General features: G+C 46.2%; 1 protein-coding gene across 3 annotated transcripts in view; it reads right to left on the bottom strand.

Moving 5' to 3' along the window:
• Positions 1-4,456: 4,456 nt before the first annotated feature.
• SH3TC2 (SH3 domain and tetratricopeptide repeats 2) overlaps positions 4,457-19,221 on the bottom strand; it is a 49,422-nt gene continuing 34,657 nt past the window's right edge. Inside the window, exons 13-17 of one of the 3 annotated variants that reach the window (XM_079772460.1) lie at positions 12,761-12,911; positions 10,721-10,843; positions 8,821-8,971; positions 6,913-7,109; positions 4,457-5,335 (exon numbers count right to left, since the gene is read on the bottom strand). In XM_079772460.1, coding sequence (XP_079628586.1) covers positions 5,144-5,335; positions 6,913-7,109; positions 8,821-8,971; positions 10,721-10,843; positions 12,761-12,911 — 814 coding nt within the window. In that variant the 3' untranslated portion in view covers positions 4,457-5,143. Of the gene's footprint in view, positions 5,336-6,912; positions 7,110-8,820; positions 8,972-10,720; positions 10,863-12,760; positions 12,912-19,221 lie in introns of those variants that run through there. The other 2 variants (XM_079772461.1, XR_013813584.1) reach the window with 2 other exon arrangements.

Genomic DNA, 19,221 nt, shown 5'->3' on the forward strand with positions numbered 1-19,221 from the left:
TAAAAGCATTTCTTGCTGTGTCACAGTAAGGAAAGAGAAAAAAAAAAGGTCTGAAAGCTGCTGCTGTAGGCTGATGCAGAGCTATTAAATACTGTACTTTCTTTAGTAATGATCTACGGTTTAGGAGAGACATTACTGCCCCCTACTGGGGCTACTCTTGATTTCGCACAGAGATGGGACACCATAGGTTAGCAAAGGCCCTGATTGTCATTGCCCGTGTGACCTCAGCCATCCTCTCCTATCCCGTATGGAGGCTCACTTGGAGGGGACTCACCCCTTGAGCTACCTCAATGCCCTCAGCAATGAGCCAAGGCAGCACTAGAAGTGGGAGCTGGCGTTCCGACCTTGAAAATAATTTTTAGCACAGCGTCCTTCCCTCCTACCAGCCCCCACAGTCTCCCCTGGGAAACTAAGCTGAGCAGCCCCATGACTGGTTCTCAGCCACATGTTATCCTTGGTCCCACCTCTGCCCCATCCCACGTCCCAGCTGGGCAGAGCCTTCCCAGCCCTACGCAGCCACCTGTCTCTGCTTCTCTGGGGAGACTACACCCCTTAGAGGAATGCGAACCAACTGCATGTTCTCAGAGCCAGGATGCCAGCAGCCTCCATCCTCCAGTCCCCTGCGGTCCGAAATAACTGACTGGGGTTGCCATAGCCAGATCCTCAGGAGTCTCCCACCTTCCCTCCTGCTGCTCTGTAGCCCATTCTCATGCTCATCTTTCCAAAGCACAAATCTGACCACTCTCTCTCCTGCTTATAACCTTTCTGTGGCTCCCCCTCACCCTCAGGGTGAAGGCTGAACCCCTCATGGTCTGTCTCCAGCACCCCCTCCAACCTCTCCTCTCACGTCCGCTCCCTACCTCCTTGGCTCCAGCTTTGCTGAACTTGCGGCTCTTCTCAGAAAATGCCAGGCCCTCTCCACCCCCTGGCCTGCAGTCAGAATGACAGATCTCTTTCTCAGGATTCGGCTTAGATGTCACTTTTTCCAGGAAGCCCTCCATGATGCCCTCACTCCCGTGCCCGAGTTAAATTCCCTCCCTGAGTCCCACACACTCCGTGACTGGCTCCCAACACAGTGCTCCTCCTCCTGAATCACATTCATTTTACCTAACCTGCCCCTTCCCTCTCCCTGAGGTGGGACGCGCATGCCCATGCTCGGGCTTGGCACTGAGCAGCACTGACTCTCCTGGGGGGGAGGGCAGCCCTTGGCACTGCTTTCTCCGTTTCTCTGGCGGCTCCAGGAGGATAAGAGTGGTCTGTCTTCCACGCTCCCTGCCACTTGCCAATCTTCTTATTTTCACATAATACCCGACCGAGCCTAGCTGGGCACTTATCTTGGCAACAGCTTCTAGTTTGAGTTTAGTGGATTGTTTTGTTTTCACTGCATTCGTTTTTGTTTATAAATCCTACTATGGAAAGCAATGTAAGATTTTCTTTTATAGAATTAATTTATGTGAGTAAAGGAAGTAAATCAATTTAGAAAAAGGTTGGCAAATGGCTATCCAGGTGGCGTGCACAGTGTTAAACGCATGCATACTCACACGCACATGTGCATGGAAGCGTGAAGGTCACTGTGCAGGAGAGAACCCTCCGTTAGTGCAGTAAGTCCTTGGGGCATGAGAGGCAGGGTGCTAACCACCCGTGTGACTGGGAGAAAATCACTTTTCTGTTTCCTAGTTTAGTCACCTGTAAAAAGAAGAGAACAAAATTGGGCCATAGGAGCAAATGATTTCGTCTCCCAGATATAAATCTCTCTTCCTGCTCATAGGATTTGGAAATCACTTTGCTGAAAAGGAACCCACAGGTGATTATACTTTTTATATTAGAGACCAGAGATCTGAGGGGTACAGAGGTCAAGCAACTTACACAAGGTCACACTGCAATTGAATGTCAAATTCAAGACCCGAATCCAGGTTTCCCCACCCCTGGTGATCTGTTTTTCTCCTCATTCTGAAACCACCCCCCTTACGAAACACACACACACACACACACACACACACACACACACATACACACACACAAACGGTATAAAAACATCTTGAAATAATGGAAAAATAAATAAGAAAAAGATAAAGGCCATATTGGGTTTCAGAGCATTAACAATGTTAAATAGGGAAGTAATAAACCTGGGAGCTGAGAAAATGTTACAGGGCTTTCCACAATGTTGTAATTCCCTTGTTGTTTATGTGGGTTAGACACAAGGAGCCAGGAGTCAGGCAGGCCACACAAGTTTAAATGAATCACCTTTGGTTACTATACAGTATATGTATAATTAAACCTGCTTATGAAGACCAGATCCAGTCACCGCTTCCCCCTCTGTGGGTCATGAAAAACAGCTTCCACAGGATTTCAAGGGGGCTAGTCACCCACATTTCTTAAATGGAATTTTTAAACACTTTTAAAACTATCTCAGCAGAGCAATTTGCAGATAGGATGTAGTCCTGCAATGACACAGTGCAGTGTTTTCCTCTACCCTTGTCTTTGCAAGTGCGCTGGACATGTTTATAGCTGAGCTGGTTAGAAGCAGACTTAGCAGATGTACAGGTGAACCAAAGTGCACAGAATCAAAAAATTTTAACCAAAATTCCCAATGAAATGTAAAATGGGTAGATCTAATGGCCTTCACTTAAATATATATACACTGAGTGGCCAGATTATTATGATCTCTGAATGCATAATAATCTGGCCACTCAGTGTGTGTGTGTGTGTGTGTGTGTGTGTGTGTGTGTGTGTATTAGAGACCTGGTGCATGAATTCGTGCATGGGCGGGGTCTGGCCAGCCTGGCCAGGGGGAGGGGACATGGGCGGTTGGCTGGCCTGCCTGCTGGTCGAACTCCTGGTGGAGGGGATAATCTGCATATTAGCCTTTTATTATATAGGATATACACTGAATGGCCAGATTATTATGCATTCAGAGGTCATAATAATCTGGCCACTCAGTTTATATCACTTAAATATATATATACGTGTGTATGTGTGTATATATATATATATATATGTATGTATATATGTATATATATATGTATATATAAATTTCATATGTAGCAATTGAGAAAGATCTGGTCAAGCAGACGGTCATGTGTGATGTTTCAATTGATCATAAGCCCACTGTGAGCCAAAGGTAAAATGTGGTGGCTCGGGAAAAGTAAAATCCTCACACAACGTTGAAATAATATTAAGTACCGTCACATCCCTCTGTATGACCACCAGCCAATCCCAGAGGCCTGCTGCAGTTACGGGAATCACACTGTCAGAGCGACAGAAACTGGCATCTGTCCAGGAGTGACGGGTCGGTGGGAAGGGGCGAGGGTCTGTAACCTGAGTCAGATAGCGAATGGTCACGGCACCTGTTCGAGGGCCAAGCAAGCCTTCTTCACCTGTCAGATGCACAGCGGCTCTGGGACGCACACGCCCCTGGTCAGCTCCCAGGAATGTTGCTGAAAGGTCTCTGCGTGGGAGGCTAGCCTCCTCCACAGCTTCCCTCCCCGCTCGGGATTTTATGGTTTGTGATGGGAACAAAACCACATCTATTTTACATGGTAGTGGATGAAGGCCACTTCATTTCCTTCCTGGAGAAGAACATTCTGTGGAGAGTGTTTTGACAACCAAGCACGCTCCTAAGAGAAAATGAGAGGTATGGCGTGTAGGCAAGCTTGCTGACTAAAGGATGCAACGCTGATTCAATTCACCACCCGCTTCCCATCCCAACACACCACCAGCCATATGGTTGGCCCAGGAAGCTAGAAATTAAGGGCAGAGGGTCTGGCAGCAAAATCGAAGCTGCTGGGCATCAGGTGGGGAGCCCAGGGCTGGGTCTTCTTGTGTGTTCCCACCGTTGAGGGCGAGGGTGAACCACCTGCGTCAGGGTCACTGGAGTTGCTCATTAAAATGCACGTTCCTGTGTGTCTCCCTGACCTACTGGATCAGCACTATGGGGGCAGGCAGCTCCTGAATGGCCCCCAGCAATGCCCGCCTCCCGGGATGCACACCCTCCCTTTTCGTGTGGGCTGGACCTAGTGACTCACTTCTAAGAAGAGAAAAGGCAAAAATAAGTGGATGTTGCTTCTGAGGTTAGGTTGTGCGAAGCCTGTGACTTCCCCTTCTCGCTCACTCACTGATGAAGCCAGGAGCTTGGGCCGCCCTGGCCAACAGCGAGCAAGGCTCTGCCTCCAGCCAGCATGACGTGAGTGGGTTTGAAAGTGGATTCTTCCCTCGCTGAGCCTGAGGAGACTGCAGCCATGGCCGACACCTGGACCGTAGCCTTGGGAGCCACCCTGAGCCAGGTCACACTTGGATCCTGCCCTCTTACAGAAACTGAGATAATGATGCTCCCAGCCACTGCACGTGTCACCATGCGGCGACAGATACTAATAGAGATGCTTTGTCAGGGAGCTGCCCTGAAATCATGACACCCAGCCTTCAGGTCTCCCCTCCCCCCTCTCCCTATGACAAAGGAGACAAATGTCTGTGCAAATGCAAATGGGCAATATTTAATAATATACACTATTTACATGTCATCTACGTCATAGCTTTCTTAGGGCTCGACTTTTACATCCTGGCCCTTGGGAAGCTTCCTCTGGTTCCCGGGGGTTGTGGGGGGGCAGAGCCTCGGGGCAGAATGGAGACAGTGAACCTGCCTTTGACCTCACCCTGTGCCTTCCAGGGGCCATTCTGAGGCTGCGTCTTTTGGGCTAAGAGCATGGTCATTCCCACCTGCCGGTCCCCAGGCCCCTCCACGGGCAAGGGGAGGGGTCTTTCCCTGAGCAAAGTCAGTGAGGCAGCCAAGTCCAATCGCTTGCCTCCTCCCGGCCAGTTCCTGATTTCCCAGGGGAAGGAGCGAGGCTTCCCACGGGCACGGTTTCTTATTTTCTCCAGGAGAATCGTGTGTCAACAAAGTGCATTTCCGAGGCCAGCTGTGTGGAACGGCCTCCGTCAACTGGGAAGGCGCCGGACCCACAGCCCAGACTTCTCTCCCGGCTCCATCTCCCACCGCTGTGAGGCCAGCCCAGAATGAGCCCCTCTTCTCCCTGTAAAATGAGGGGCTGGGCCAGGTGATGACTTAGACCCTCCAATTAGTGTCCAGGAGCCTAAGGCAGGGAGGCACTTCTGGCATGGCAACTGGTCAGAGCTGGGCCAGCTCTCCTCAGAGGGCCAGGCCCCCGCCACTCAGCCACCGCGCCCTCTCTGCGGAGCGCCCGGAAGGGCTGCTGAGCCACAGGGGACTCTGGCAGATGCTGTCCAGCCTGCTCCTGATGGTGTCCTGCAGCTCCTCGTCACCCAGCAGGGCCGCTGCCGCCAGGGCCAGCCACAAGTACTCAGTGGCATCGTGGGCATCCTAACCCCAGGGCACAGGGCAAAGAAGAGACAGCATTAGCAGCATTTCCAGGAGAGGCTGGGAGGTGGCGCTGGGAGCCCTAGCTGTGTCTGCCCCACATACCTTCATCCTTCTCCTGGTTCCTGGGGGAGCTCCTCCCCTCCTCCCCAGGCACAGGGGTGGCACCTTAACCAGGGTCAGCCAATCACGAAGCAGCATCCCCTTGGCACAGTGCTTCAGGAAGGTATAAATGACTCAGGCTGACCTATCCCAGTCCCTCCCCAAGGCCTTCCAGTGTGACCTAGCAGAGAAAATGGTCCCTTACCCTTTTAGATATGGGCTTGGGCCTGCCAATGGGGGGTAGGGGGGGAGTGGGGACTAAGAAACATGGGGAAGGAGAAGCATACAGAGCCAACAGATAGAGAGAGACAGGGAATGCATGATGGGAAACTGAATTCATTCCTGAACTTCCCCGTTATTTAAGCCAACAAATTGCCTCTTTTGCTTAACACATTAAGCGCCCAGTCAGTCACCGGTAGGTGACACTATACTTTCTGTCCAGAAGACAAAACAGGCTGGGCGCTTAACGTGTTAATCAAGTTGGAGTTGAGTTCTTCCCCTGGCAGCTGTAGAGTCTTTAGTTGATACAATCCCATCATGCACTTTGTCTCTGAGCCACTTGCTGGGAGCTGTGGGCAGAGGCACGATGGCTGGGGGCCTCCACTGCCCAGGCCTCCCTCCCTATAGAGTGGGGATGAGGCGCAGATCTGCTTCGGGTGAGATTCAACAAGGGATGTCTGGTTCCCATCAACCCTCATAACTCAATAATCAACTCAGGCCAGAAACCATCTGGCAAAGAAGAAAAGGACAGCAGAGTTGCCCTGAGGATCCCCTGGGACCAAACACAGGCGACTCGGAAGCCACCTTATTAAGAGATTAAGACTTATGCTGGAGCAGACTGGACCTCTGGCAAAGGGAAGCCAATGACTGGGGACAAGATTTGAGCCAGAAGTGGAACAGAGTTTCAGATCACCCCCACAGTTCTGGAAGAGGCGGGGAAAGCAAGCCCTGGGTTCAACTCCAGCAGAGCCAACAGGAGAATCAGGACCTTCTACAAGCCTAGGCATGCTGGCATTCGAAGACCCCACTCCTCATTGTCTCAAACATATTAGCCTGTACCCAGATTTCTCCTAAAATGTAGTTTACATAACTTTATAAGTGAGTTGCAATGGACTAGTTAACCTATAACATCTTGTAGACATACAGGTAAGCATTAATTTTTCTTTTTCTTTTGGAGCTTTTGCTTTGGGTCTCTTATATTTTCACAGGCTCTCGAACCAGGCAACGTGTCCATCGTGCCTGATAGATAAAGTGGTCACAGGAATCCGAGCAGAGCAAGGAGAAAGAGGAGCTATCATCTGCGCTCAGAGACGGGAGGCACCTATGAGCTCTCCATGGGGGCGAAGGAGCATTGGTCCCCACCCTTTGAGACTGGACTCCCCCTCGGGGCCATCTCAGCTCTACCCTGAAGGCTCAGGGTCCGGGAAGAACATGGCTGAATGGCAGCTCTCACCTGATCTTAGAAGCCCGACTCTTACCTTCAGCTGGTAGAACGTGAGTCGGCCCAGGCGACAATATACCTTTGCATAGTACAAGGCCTCCTTGGGGCTCTGCAGCCACGCCGGACAGAGGGACAGAGTCTTCAGGTAGCAGTCCTCGGCCATCTCGTACATGTGCAGGGAGTAGTACACCGTGGCCAGACGGTGGAAGGCCACCAGCTCCTGCTTCTGATCTCCTAGGAATCGGAAGACTGAGCAAGACCCCGGCAGCCAGCGCTTCCCATCACTCGTCCCCTCGTTCACTCTGCACAAGTCTGTGGAGGTCCGCTAGGGGTCAGGGACTGTGCTCGGGACATGAGGAACAAAGCAGAACAGGCCCCTGCCCTCACGAGGGCTACTGTCTCATAGGACACCAACATTCCGTAAATAATCTCACAAACAAAAGTAAAATTACACCCGGGGTAAGTGCTACAAAAGAAGACACAGAGCTGTCTGAGAGTGCAATGGTCAAGATTTTCTGGAATGATTCCTGAAGGAAACATTCTCCTTATCACAGGTGTCACCTTCTTGAGATTCTGGGAAATAATTATTTCCAAATTCCTGTGCGGGGCGTGGTGACAAGATGAGCTTGCTGAAACAGCTACGGATTCTTTACAATGAGATAACACTTGTCAGCTCCGCACACGGGCTGTCCTGAGGGCTCTGGGCTGCAACAGCAGCGGTCAGGGTCAGCACTGTCCCTCACCAGCTCGGGAAGCCACCGAGGCCTGCTCTCCAGTAACCCACACTATGGAGCCTCCGCTCTAGGGAGCCTAGATCTTGTTGTTTTGGTTTTGGGTGGGTTTGTTGTTTCAATAACAAAGTGGCCTTTTAAAGAGAACAAAGGCTTCCAATGGGTGGTTTGGGGAGCAGGGGGGAGGAGGTGGAGTGGCATATTTGCAAGGTGGCTGTTCGATGCAATCTAAAAACATCACTTTTAAGATTTAAAGAGCCAAAAAGCCCAAATTATAATAGAAAGTCCAAGGGAGAGATAATTCTGATAGGGACAAATGCAGCCACAGGGAAGCATAAAAGGGTGGAAAACAGTCTCCCTTCGGCTCTGCCCAGGGGAGGATAAAGAGTGCGCCCAGAGGCACTGCCTGGCGCCCCCGAGGCCTCTCCTGAGATCAGCAGACAGCAGCTCAGGGGTTTTTTGCATAAAGAAAAAGATAGGAGGAGGAGAGAGCGAGCTCTGAAGTGCAATTAGACACAATAATGTCCAGTAGCATCAACATCCCATGCCCTTGAGCATGCCCAGAAGTCTCCTCTGGCATCCTCAGGGAAGACTGCACTTGCCTCCACATCTAATCGCCTCTAACCAAACCTGCTTTCCCTCAGGCACCAGCATTCCAAATGTGGGTTTTTTTCAAAAAATCTTTTTTTTAGTCTCCCTTCTTTCTGTTTTAGTGACTTAGATTGTTTCCCAATAACTTTTGTGGTAAATTTCTACTATTTGGGGTACAGGGTGAGTTAAGTTAATGGAATTCTGACCTTCATTGACATTTCAATTCTTTGGAGAAAAATATGCATTTGACTCAGAATCAACCAATTAAACATTTAGGGCACAGTTTCTTTGCTGCAAGGCAATGCCCAGGCATAGAATAAAATACCATTTGCCCTGTGCTGGGAAATAACACCCATGATAATCTAAGAATTAGAGCCACACAGGTCACACTTAATCGAGGACGTGCTGAAGGTTTACGTGGACAATCATTGGTCTTCACAACAACTGTATGAGGTGGGTGCTACTTTTAATCCTGAGACTCCAGCCACTCGCTTAGCTAAATTGGATCTAGAACATGAACCCATGCAGTCTGACTCCAGAGCCTGTGCTGTGGCCACCTTCTTGCACCCCCTTGGGGGGGGGGGGGGGGATCTGCCCCGCCCATTCAGTGCAGAACCACCTACCTGTGACTGTGCTGAGCCTGGCTGCCAGGGTAGCAAACTCCAGAGCCTTGTCGTAGCCTTCCAGGCTGATCTGCAGCTCAGTCAGCTTGTTGAAAATCCGGAGCTCGGTTCTCACGGCCTTCATCCTCCTCGCTAAAGGGACGGCCCCTGCCTGCGAAGAGAGGCATAGGAATCTCAGTCTCCCAAGAATGACCCATGTGCACCATACTCCAGGAGGCTCACGTTGCTGGGTTGGGGGATGGTAGCGACTAAAGCTAAGGGACTTGGTCGTCCACGCATGGGTTTTCTCAGCTCACTCTCTCGGTCCTGGCTCTTGGTTGCTCTTAGAGGTGGAAGGACTAGAGGTCACCGGGCCTCCTAAGTTTGGGAAAACGGAGAGCAGGAAAGTTACCTCCCAGCCATGTGCTCCCTCAGCACCCACAGCGCTAATCTACAAGGTACATATGTGTGTAGGATGAGAGTGCCCAACCAATGGTCATTTCTATTATTTTTATTATGACAGAATGTTAGGCAGGTCACGTCATCTCTCTGAGCCTTAGTTTTCTCATCTATAAAAATGCATATGACAATGAGCCCTTCAATAGTCAGGGTCACGTTCCTTGTTCAGTGCCGGGCACATAGTGGGTGACTCACACATGTCTGATGAGTGATTAATCAACTGAACAAGCCAATGAATTAATATCTGAAGAAGTGAGATTTTAGGATCAAAGAAGATAATGTTTACAACTTCAGTCAGTGATAAAAATTATGATTTTTGACATATCTGCTTAACATCTAGACATTTATTAGTATTATTTATTAAATCAACTCCCTTTTATTATATTGTCTCATTCTTTGCAGCGATGTCTGTGAAATCGTGGGTTTGATGAGCTGGTGTTATACTTGATAAAAACATAGTAAATCAGATGTGTTCCTCCATGGGCCAGCCATCTCCCACCTGCCTCCAGGGGTTCCTGGGAGCATTCTGGTAAACAGATAAGTGTGCTACACACTGTGAAGCACCAGGCACCTGAGAGATGTAATTATTATGGCCTGTTCTCCAAGCCTGAGAAGGACAGAGTTCATCAGCTCCTTCTTTGAGAGCCTGCCAGATTGAAGAGAGCGAAAGTATGTGGGCACTGGATGAGCAAGGTGTGGAGCAAAAGGGGCCACAGATCCTACACACTCAGGGGAGGCCTGCATGGTGGGCCCTACAAACTCAGAGACGAAAAGTAACCACATGGATGGTCTGAACATAAAAATTGCTCACTAAAAGTGGGTCATAGCGGTAGTCACATCCTAGGCCTGTAGCTTCCTTGGCAAAGGTCAATCTTAACCTTAAGTGAGTCTGTCTATTGTCTTTTTGCATCTAGGATAACATACCTTTGAAATGTCAGGGTAATCTCCTTTTCCAGACAATCTAAAAACTAGAAGACCACAGAACTCCTCATTGTTATCTTGTTCCCCCAATACCATCTCATGTGCTGCAAATATTAACTATCCTGTACCCACCAATGTAAAAGAAACATGTGTCTCTCTGTTTTACTTTTTATCCAATCCCAGAGATTTCCCTGCTTTGCCTTCTCCTGTCCCCTTAATCTCCCATCAACTGATTTCATGTATTCCTTTACGCCTCCTCCTTTGATTCTAATGTATAAAATAAGCTCAAAACTGCCTTTTTTTTTTTTTTTTTTGGAGCATTTTCTCAATCTGTTGAGATTTTGCTTCCCAGGAATTGTTATCAGTTTGGCTCAAGAAACTCATAAAAATTCTCTCCAGACTTGGATGTTTTTTACATCAACAAAGAGAAGGAAAAGAAATATCAGCAAAAGAGGGGAAGGCAGGTCCAGGCTGAAGTCTATATGCCTCTCCCAGGTTTGTGCCCGGGCCTGGCGGGCACACCGTGCGGCCTGGGACTTACCCGGTAATATTCCACCGCTCGATGCCTGTGGCGGGTCCCATTGAAGAAAACATCACCTGCTTCTTCATAGAGCTTGAGGGCCAGGGAGGGCTCTTCCGGCTTCAGCGCTTTCTGGATGGCTGCCTGGGTGGGACAGAGACAACTGTCACAGACAGAGAGAAGGACTTCAAGCGTCCACAGGACTGGCAGGAGTGAGAGCCTGGCCACCTAGCTTAACCCTCTGCGGTGCCCCCGGAACCCCACACTGTCCTCCACACTCAGAGCTGCTGGAAGACTTTGAGATTCTCTAGCACAGCATTTCCCTCTCATTGTAGGAGAGATTACATTGTATGGCCCTAGAATAATTTTCAGCAGTACACATAACATTTTATGTTTTAATCTACAAGTATTTATTTTAATGTGTTTTAAGAAAAAAAGACTAACAATACATTAAAACCTGTGATTTCAGATAGCATTGTTTAGTGTACAACGCTAAGTCATTTAACTTGAAGTTAAATCAGAAAAAAGTAAGTATATAGTGATATAAATAGTACACGGATACGGCAAAACCGTGAACTTTTTGTATGAATGACTGGTCTTTGGGAAGCAGTGATTTCATCCAACACCTGCACTTTCCAGATGGAGAAACTGAGGCTCAGAAATATTAAGAAACCTCTCCACATTCACGTCAGTGGTTAGTGGCAAACAAATGCTAGTGTCTCCCAGCCCAATACCCTTCTCCTAGCCTCCATGGCCTCCTTCTCGCTAACAGGCTAGTCAATGTTGCATCGAAATAGAACGTGGCATGGAAGGTGACGAGTGAAGAACGCACAACAGCACAGCTGCGGGAGCTCAGCCCAGACAGAGAGGATTCACTTCCGTGGCAATGACCTGCAGAAGGCCAAGGTAGATGGCAGGCTGGGGTTGGGTGGGCCTGGGACCAGTTCTCGCTGGGGAAAGACCCCACAGTTACTGTTACCGCACATGCAGCGACACAGAGAGGGGGCGGTGAGATGGAATCCTGGAGTCAGAGGCTCCGCTGCCACCCCGAACAGCTTCCTCTGGGCCTCCGTCTCCCGAACAGTGAGAGGCAAGACTGAATTATCTGCTCTGAAAACCCTTCCAGCTCTAAAATGCGAAAGCAGAATGGAGTCTGAGAGTGAAAGCTTTACTTCACACAGCCAGGGGCCACTTCCACCACTTACTACATGTATCATCTTGAGCAAGTTACTCGGCCTCATTGAGCCTCATCTGTAAAATGGGAATTTCAATAGAAACTCCTGCTGCATTTGTAATGAGGGTTAGTCTACATCATGCCTGTGGTGTGTTTACCGAAGTCTCCTGTGCATTCAATCACTGTTACACAACCTTCAGTCTCAGTGCGAGTGAGTTTCTGTGAGTTTAACCAATGGAGTAAGGGGGAATAAAAAGGAAGAAAATAAGAAATGGGAAGGAAGCAAAGATAATGAGCATATTTTTGATTGAACAAATCTTATATACCAGCATGATATCAGTATTTGCAGATAATAGTAATAATAATTAAATATCACTTATTAAGCCCCAAGACTTAGTACTGCTTACTATGCATATGCATTTACTATACAAGTGATATACCTAATCCTTACTAGAGATTGGGTTCACCCATGAAGAAACTGAAGCCTAGAGAGCTCATGTAGCCAGCCCAAGGCCACACGGTTTGAGAACAATAATGTTAACACTCCACACACATCAGCCTCGCCTCATATTGCAGCACAACCCTGAAGGCCAGGTGTGTGTCAAGCTCTGTAAGGATGGACGTGCTTGGCATTCAGGTGAGGGAGTCTCCCACCACGTTCTTTGGGAGCTTCCATGTGTATATGGACTCGGGACTGGCCCTTTGCCACCTGTATGCAGCCTGCCAGACTGCCCTGGTTCCCACCTGTGTCCCGGGGGCAGCCCAGTGTAGACTTCCCCTCCAAGGAGAGGCCATTACCTCTCTCCAGTTCCTGATGGACCCCCTGGAGGGTGCGGCCCCCTCCCCCGTTGGCCCAATTCAGCAGATGAGCTCTGCAGGAGGCCCACCTGCAAGTACAGCTCCACCAGCTCGTCCTCCTGCATGAGGTAGTAGAGGCGCCCAGCCCCGAGCCAGGCCTCGGCAGCCTTGTCCTCCTCGCCCAGATCGATGAAGATCCGCAGGCTCTCCTTGATGCAGGTGAGGGACCTCCTTAGGGACCTGAGGGGCGAACATGGACTCATAAGGCGGGAGGGTCCAAAGGGCCTCAGAGTCCCTTAGCACAGGGAGAAACTGAGGCTCTCAGGGGGGCGGAGGGGGACAACATTGTTTCAGGTCACACAGGAAGGTCTGGGTGTGATTTGAACCCCGGCTCTGCCTTAACTAGTAGCTGTAAGAAAGTACAGGACTTCTCTGTGCCTTATTTTCCCCATCTGTAATATGAGGATATAACTGTACCTGCCTCAGAGGATTGTTGTAAGATTTAAACGTAATAATAAAACAAGAATGCTCAGAGTAAGCACTTGATAAATATTTAAATGTTAGTTATCATTGTTATTAATGACCATCCATCCATCTTTCTACTGCACTTGAACATTTTTTCCATAAGCACTTAACACACAGTAGATGCCACAGGCCTACTTATTGTATAAATGCACAAATGAATGACCATGGTGGTGACTTTAAATCATCAAAAACTTTAGATGTTTTAAAAAGAAGGCTCAAAGAAGAGTAGAAGTTTTAAAAGGTTCAGGTTTAATGGAGTGCTCTTTCATTACCTGGGGGGAAAAAACTGTCTTATGTAGGATACTCATCCCTCATGACAGGGATTAATGAGGAAACGAGGCACAGCTAATGTAATGTTGCGCAGATTTGACATTCTAGAACAAGAAGGAGCACTGGCATCATCTAGATGGTAGTTCTCAACTCCAGCAGCAATTGGAATATCCTGGAAGCTTTTCAAACATACAGACACAGGCGAACCCACCTCATTGTGCTCCACGCCATGGCACCCTGATACTCGGGGAGTGTGGCTCAGGCAGCAGCACTCTGCCAAAGCTCTCCCACACTGACTGCATTGCCAGCTTGGGTTGAGACTTGTTGACCTCGTCCAACCCCCTTATTTCATAGAGAAAACAGGCCCAGAGATGGCAAGTGACTGTACAAGGATGCACAGCACGTTATGGGAAGACTCAAGGCCAGAACTCCCTTCTTCTGAGTCCCAGCCCTGAACTTGTCCTCTAACACCCACATTCCTCAAAGCCCGATTCACAGCCCATGGGATTCAGCATTCCCTAGGGAGCTTATTAAAAACACAGACTCCCAGAACTTCCTCAGACTGACTCTATCAGAATCATCATAGCTGCAAGCCAGGCTTCATTAGCTCGCAATTTCTACAACTCTTTCTACCTCGTACGGGTACCCTGAGATTACACATTGCTCAGTAAACAGTGCATCTCACTAAAGGCTTTCTGTGAGTGTGAGGACCCTAACCCCAACCACTTTCACAATGGATGCTCACTGGGCACATGCCCAGCCCTGCAAATGCCCACCCCAACTCCATCCACATCCCCTCCTGGGGGACAGGCTAGAGGCCCCTCTCTCCCTTAGTACCCATGTCCAGATGAACATTAAACTGTCTTTTAAAACTACCTCGGAAGATTGTTGTAAGGTACTAGTAACAATAAAATGAGAGTGCTCAGAGGAAGCACTTGATAAATATTTAAATGTTAGTTATCATTGTTATTACTGACCCATGGTCCATCCACCTTTCTACTGCACTGGAATATCCAAATGTGTCCCCACCTTCCCCACGTTTCCCTTGCTACTGCTACTCCTTCCACCCCAAATGCCATTCTTTTACCCTTCTTCACTTTCAAAACCTTACTTCTCCCTCAAGGGCATCCTCACATGCTATGAGCTTCATGAGGTCTTCCCTGACCCTTCGCTGTTGGTGTTCCTTCCTTCCTCTCCAGACCTAGCCTTGCAGATGCCTGCCGTCTCGCCTCTGAGCACTGCTTGCCTTTGCCTGCGGTGGCTCTGAGCTTTGTGAAATGGAAATCCCTGAGGGAAGTTCAGTTGAAAAAAACAAGTGTCCATTACATCAAAACTCACTTAATAAATTCCCCCTAGAAATCAGTGCCAAGAAAAAATTTGCTCCAACAGATATATTTGCTTCTGGTCTTTTATGAAGCAGTGTGAACCACATGTGGCTTTCCCCTTTTACCTCAGCCACCAGGAAGCCTAGTGCTAACTTACAGTAATCACCCCTGGGTGCATGGAAACGATTGTTTTTCTATGTCTGTTAACTGGTCTTTGTTCTCTCTTTTTCTTGAGTGCTCTACAGAAGTGGGTGATTTATACATGCTAAATAAACACAGCCTCATAACGCGTTCTCCTTGATAACCTGAGCATTCTACTAGTATAAAGGGATAATGACCTTATATTTGCAGTTTCCCGTCACTTATGGTACCTCATGGTCTTCCTCTTAGTATCACTCATTGAAGGTAAAGCAGAAGTGAATGTTTATTTCCTTCCAATTATACAAATAAAAATCCAGAATTCTAGAATTATAGAATGTTAGGATTTTAAAAAGCCTAATTTGGATCAGAACAATGGAGGAAATACCTCCAAAAATCCACTCTCCCGTAAAAACCAAAGAGAACACAGGCAAAAATTGTCACAATAAATTTTTTTTTTCAGAACTCTGGAAGTTAACCGAAGGTTTACAACAATTTGAGGAGAGTTTATTCAAGAAAACGGCTGAATTGTGTTAAGAATAGTGGGTGTCATTGCTTTTTAACTTGATCTAGAGTCTAGCAGTGATGGCGAACCTATGACACGCGTGTCAGCACTGAAAGGTCCCAGGTTCAATTCTGAGGAGGCCACATGCCGAGGATGAAACATTTGCTGCTCCTGAAGATGAAACATTTGCGAAATAATGTTTTTTCCTCAAAGTGACACACTACCCGAGTTATGCTCAGTTTTTTGGCGAAGTTTGACACACCAAGCTCAAAAGGTTGCCCATCACTGGTCTAGAGGCATCTCCTCTCCGCAGCTCTGGGGCAGCCTCAAAAACCAAACACTTGGCAATCACAGTAGCTGGGAAAACCAGCAACCTCTCGCAGCCACTGGAGGGGACACAGTGAGTTTGGAATTCCCCATGCTCTATCCCCAGGGAACTGTCACTATTTGACAAGTCTGGAAGTTCCCTGCAAGCCTTCACTCACAGGGCTTGTTTTTATTTAACCTGACTCAGAGCTCACTCAGTGCAGATAACCCTTTCCCTGGGGTGTTTGTCAAAAAGGATCAGCAGCAATTGTTTCACACTGCTGCTGCCTGAGATGGTGAAAACATCTGGAGCAAAGAAGAAGCTGAAAAAAAAGACAGCAAATAAAAGGAAAAGTTGGGGAATGAGCTGCCCATAGAAGGCATTGAAAACTCCAGCATATTCCCAGGAATCTAGAAGACCATCTGAATGTGCAAAACTGTGTGCATGTCCAGGAAATGTATAAGATCATTATAAATGAAGATGTTAATTATAATCCCCAAGGTAACAACCAGAAAAATAGCGATATTAGAAAATACTTTTAGATAAATGAAAACAAAAATACCACATACCAAAACTGGAGTGAGTGGAATGAAAGCAGTGCTCAGAGAGAAATTTATAGCTGTAAATATTTATATTAAAAAAGTATAAAGATCTCAAATCAGTAACCTAACATTCCACCTTAAGATACTTGAAAAAGCAAAGCAAAGTAAACCCAAAAAAAGCAGGAGAAAGAAAATAATAAACATTAAATCAGATATAAATAATATAGAGAATAAAAAAAACAATAGAGAAAATTGACAAAATAAAAATAATTGGTTCTTTTTTTAAAAAAAACTTAAGAGTCAAATCTCTAGTTAGTCTAATCAAGAAAAGTAAGAGAAAAGCTAGGAATTCAAGTGGAGACATTACTACTACCAGAAATAACTACAGAAATAAAAAGGATTATAAGGGAATACTATGAACAGTTCTACTCCAACATATTAAACAATCTAGGTAAATGGACATATTCCTAAAATGAAAACTATCAAACTGTTCAAGAAGAAACATCTAAATAGATCATCTAAATAGACCTATAACAACCAACAAGATTAAATTATTAATTAATTAAAAAAAAAACAACTCCTTACAACGAAAAGCCCAAAGCCAGATGGCTTCACTGGTGAATTCTACCAAACATTTAAAGAAGAATTAACTCTAATCTTTCACAAACTCTTTCAAAAAGTAGAAGTGGAGGAAACATTTCCCAGCACACATTGAGGCCAGTGTTACCCTAATAGCAAAACCAGACAATGACATTATCACAAGAAAAGAAAAATACAGATCAATATCTCTTATGAATATAGATGTAAAAATATTCCACCTATAGTAGGAAATTGAATCCAGCAGCATATAAAGAGGATTATGCTCCATGACCAAGTGGGATTTATCCCAGGAAGGCAAGATCAGTTCCACATAGTAAAATTAATCAACTCAATACCCTTATTACTAGAATAAAAGAAAAAAACACATGATAAGTTCAATAGGTGCATTAAAAGCATTTGAATAAAATTAACACTCTTAATAATAAAAATTATTGTTCTATTCAAAGAACTAAGAATAGAATGGAAATTCCTCAACCTAATAAAGAGAATTTATGAAACATTCATAGTTAATTTTATACTTAATGGTGAAAATCTGAAAGCTTTCTTCTTAATATCAGGTGCACAACAAGAATTTCTACTCTCGCCACCTTTATTAAACATTGTATTGAAGATTCTAAGGTGATAAGACAAAAAATGAAATAAAAGACACCTAAATAGGAAAGGAAGAAGTAAAGCTATATATGCATGTGACATGATCTTATATATAGAAAATTATAAGGAACACACTATTAGAACTAATAAACAGCTGTAGGATACAATATTAACATGCAAAAATCTACTGTATTTCTATAAACGTCAATGAACAATCTGAAAGTGAAATTAAGAAGACAACTGCATTTATAGCAGCATCAAAAACTACTTCAGAATACAATTTAACAAAAGAAGTGAAAGATGTATATTCTAGAAACTACAACACACTAGAAAGGAATTAAAGGAGATCTAAGTAAATGGAAAGACATCCATGTTCATAAAATCGAAGACAGGATGTTGTTAAGATGGCAATACCACCCAAATTGTTCTACAGATGCAACATTCTCCCTATCAAAATCTCAGCTGGCTGTTTTGCAGAAACTGAAAAAGTGCTAAATTTCATATGGAAAGGCAAGGGACCCAAATAGCCAAAAACAATCTTGAAAAACATGTTTGGTGGACTCACTTCCCAATTTAAAAGTTACCACAAAGCTATAATAAACACAACGGTATAGTCTGGCATAGGCTAGACATATTGATCAATAGAATAGAACTGAGAGTCCAGAAATAGACACTTATGATTATAGTCAATTGATTGTCAACAAGGGTCCCAAAACATTCAATGTGGAAAAATAAATTTTCAACAAGTGGTACTTGGACAACTGGATATTCACGCAAAAGAATGAAACTGGATCCTACCTCACACCATATAAAAAAATGAACCCAAAATGACTGATTGACTTAAATGTAAGAGCTAGACCTAGTAGACTACTGCACTAAATAACTACAATAGTCCCCCCGTTCCAAGACCCCCAATGAATACCTGAAACTATGGATAGTATTGATCCCTATTTATGCACTGTTCTGTGCTATATATATTCACCTTTTCAATTACAAGAAACACTTACGGCTTCTCTTGGGCATATCCAGATTGCCAGCATCACTACTTTTGCGCTTTGGGGCCATTACGAAGTAAAATAAGGATTACTAGAGCACAAGCACTGTGATACTTCTACAGTCGATCTGAGAACCAGGAGAACTACTAAGTGACTAGTGGGCAGGTAGCATGTACAGCGTGGACACACTGGACAAGTATGATTCAAGTCCCAGAAAGGGTGGAGGAGCACAGAGAGAGATGTCATGCTACTCAGAACAGCATGCAGCTCATTTCTGGACTTTTCCACTTAACATATTAGGACTACAGTTGATAATGGTTCATTGAAACTGCGGAAAGCAAAACTGGGGATAACGGGAGACTACTGTAATTAACTACTCAGCTGACCCACCACACAAATATGTATTGTATGTTTCTCAATGCCAACTTCTCTGCTCGACATGTCTGCCCACATGGAGCTCATGGTCACCACACCAAGACCTTTTGAATCTACCGCAGAGTTTTCAAAACCCCAAAAGCTTAGGTCTCTGATCTAAAAGGTCCTCTAAGAAAGCCCATGACCTTAAGAATCTGTCCCCAGAACTCAAGATGCTTTGGAGGCAGCAGGAATTCTGGTACTGGAAGGGCTATTGCCAGGATCAGAATAGCACAGCTGGCTGGTCCTAGACTTTACATTCTAGAAGTGGAAGGCACCTCATTCAAGCTAACCTCATCAATGGGGCAGCCAGGAGGAGAAATGACTTGGTTAAGGAC

The sequence above is a fragment of the Cnephaeus nilssonii genome (genome assembly GCF_951640355.1).
Source record: "Cnephaeus nilssonii genome assembly, chromosome: 5".
Lineage (NCBI taxonomy): Eukaryota > Metazoa > Chordata > Mammalia > Chiroptera > Vespertilionidae > Cnephaeus > Cnephaeus nilssonii.